Below are 2862 nucleotides of genomic sequence, written 5' to 3'. Positions count from 1 at the left end.
CGCGGAAATTACGCGACACGTACCATAGTCGTCTAAATAAGTTTTATAATTGCATGAAAACAGACTGTTGATTTATTGTTTAAGTGCTCTGGGTTCTACCAGCATTGTCATGAAAACCCTCACATAAAACTTAACAATAATAATACCAAATACAAAAGTATATTTAACAAGGTCACACTTTTCTTAAATTATATGAATGTTTTCTTTGGGTGACCTCTTTCCAGATTAAAATTGAAAGTCGTGTATCTTACCTTTATTTTATACGTCCATGCATCTTCTCCGCGAATATCTCTCGTCATTCTGTATAAAAAAAGACAAAAAACCGTCCTTGTTTCTAGTTTTCTTTCATTTAACAAAAAATCTGGCAGAATGGCCTTGAAAGGTTCTGTTCCGTCTGTATTGTCCCCCTCGACTGTTTTCAATCTTTTCAATGCGTAGAACACCTGTTGCTCGTTTTGTCTATGGGGCTCAGCACTGCCCCCTGTCAGTGAGGCATGGTACTTTCTGCCTCACCATGCGCGTCATGGTGACCGCGATTATAGCCGATCAGAAAGACTAAATATGCCACACGCATACATTAAATATATAAAGCAGACCGCGGAAGCGTGGAACTCTAACATTCATAGAAAATGTGTAATTAAACAAGTACATTGGAGATATAAAGAAACAGCAATGGGCATGCGCCAATTGCCTGCTTCATTCGTGTGATGCTGCGCCCCTAGAGGTGAGGAAAAGCACTGCCCTGGTTCGACCCGGTCTTTCGAGTATTTCAACAGGTAATGTGTTAATTCAGTGATTTTGACCATGAAAATGTTGATATTGCCAAAAAGTAAAACAATTCGTAGAGAATTCAAGTGGACAAATTGATTTTCTCTCATCATTGTTAGCATCTATTTTACTTACGTGCATATTTTTTACTTACCAGGATTACAGTTGAGGCACTCATATTTTTTCCACTTTGGCTTCATCTTTGTGGAAAAAAATTACAGCATGTAATTTGCCTTTTTTTGTACATTTGAGGTTACATTATTATTTTTTTATTTAAAAAACTATTTTCCACAAGTATACCCTATCTTTGGCATTTATGCTCTTTAATATTGTAATGTGCCGAACAGACCCAGCTGTGTATAAATCCACACAATTTTAAGGACAAGGTAAACCATCTCAGTCTCTTTACCTTTTCCTTCAGATTATTATTGTGGTCTATAAAGTCTTCACACAGAGGATTATCTCGCTCACTTTAACAATGAACACAAAGCATAAGATAAACAGAACAGCGTTTCTTTGTGTTTTTTAACCATCATGCTGAAATGAGAAAAAGCAATCTTCCAACAGGGAAAACAACAGAACACCTTTCTGTTTCTCACTGAATCCTCAGTGCTGTTTATGGCTTTATGGAAAGGAAAATGCAGTGATTATTCCTACTGGATTACCACTGCGACTTTACACTTGATACATTCAAACAGATGTCCCATGAAGTATGTCTTCCGTTTCAGTCCGAAACAACTCAACAAATGAGTTAGTTAAACCAAAACTAGGAAGGGCAATGATGGTGGTCGCTCATAAACAACCAGGCAATGATTGTCAACTGAAAACAAAAATCACATACACACAGAGTCAAATCGCTGTGATAAAGCAGCTAAATCACTAAACAGGAGAGGTTCTTGTTCTGCAAAAATAACATCCACATAAGATTACAAGCCACCTTGTTTTTTTTCACCTCTGACAGTCTTCTCATGACTTTCTTAATGCTTCAAACTGAACCCAAAGTGGATTTTAATCCGAACCTCTCCTGAAACGAGGCTGAGAAAGTTCAGCAGGAAATCACGCTGGATGAACATATGGTTCTTTTTTTTTTTTGACAGCTTCTACATTTCTGATCCATTTAGAGACTCAAAATAAATAAATTGAATGAGCTGTGGCAGTGAGGGGGCCGAGTTATTCACTGTTCTCTTTGGGGATGTCTTCAGTTCGATTGGCACTCAGTTCAGGTGCTTGTGTCTGACCCATCCGCTCTGAAGCAACATCTCTGCTGACCTGCTGAATTTTCTCCGTTCCAAAGCTCACTTTCTCCCCATTCAGCAGGGGCTCCTCCACCTGGAGCCCATCTCCTTCCTCCACCTCCTCCATCTTGCGCAGGATAATGGGAAGCTTTGCATCCGTGTCATTGTTTTCCAACAGAGCGATGTCGCTCTCCTCAAAGTGTGGCAACGGAGCGCCTTCCTCCAGTTTCTTCTGGAAGTGAAGTCGTTTGTCCCGACCACTAGCTGACACTTTCTCCAGGATCTCCTTCTCGGCCAGGCGGAGCTGGACGGCCAAACGGGAGTGGAGAGAGAGATCTGGTTTCTCCAAAAAAGACCGGTCGTCCTGGAAGACCGGACAGGAACAGGATTAACTCAATTATCAATTCAATTTCACATATTCAACTCATGAAAGCTGATCTGAATGATCATCAGTGTCTTCTCCAGGTGATGTTTCTGAACTGCATGGGTAAATCAACAGGTAAACCTGACTGGACAAACTCCCCATTTGTTCCAAAACTTGGAGTTCCTTTTTAAGGCTGAAGTAGAATTTAGTTCTGGTTTGTTTCCGTATAAATGAAGTGAAGTTTTAACTTCTTTAAGACTTGTTTAGAACCTGCAGGCAGTACACTCTACTGCAAAGTTTTAAAGAGCTGCAGGCGGGCGAGCTTAAGGCCAAACGCAGCAGGTGGTGACAGAATGTTCCGAGTCAATTTTCAACTCGGCTCTCAGGTCACACAAAGAAGAAAAAAAAACACAATATGCAAAGATGTAATTAGCTTTACTTGTGAGACATTTGACTTTGTTGTATGCGAGAGTTGCGGGTACCCTCTAATTAAGG

General features: G+C 40.3%; 1 protein-coding gene across 2 annotated transcripts in view; it reads right to left on the bottom strand.

Moving 5' to 3' along the window:
- Positions 1-1072: 1072 nt before the first annotated feature.
- setd3 (SET domain containing 3, actin histidine methyltransferase) overlaps positions 1073-2862 on the bottom strand; it is a 13626-nt gene continuing 11836 nt past the window's right edge. For both annotated transcript variants that reach the window (XM_008400144.2, XM_017302635.1), the window contains exon 13: positions 1073-2367. In XM_008400144.2, coding sequence (XP_008398366.1) covers positions 1939-2367 — 429 coding nt within the window. In that variant the 3' untranslated portion in view covers positions 1073-1938. The remainder of the gene's footprint in view (positions 2368-2862) is intronic.

Source organism: Poecilia reticulata, linkage group LG22 (genome assembly GCF_000633615.1).
Source record: "Poecilia reticulata strain Guanapo linkage group LG22, Guppy_female_1.0+MT, whole genome shotgun sequence".
In the NCBI taxonomy this organism is placed as follows: domain Eukaryota; kingdom Metazoa; phylum Chordata; class Actinopteri; order Cyprinodontiformes; family Poeciliidae; genus Poecilia; species Poecilia reticulata.
Note: the sequence above shows the minus strand (reverse complement) of the source record. Positions and strands in the feature narration are given on the sequence as shown.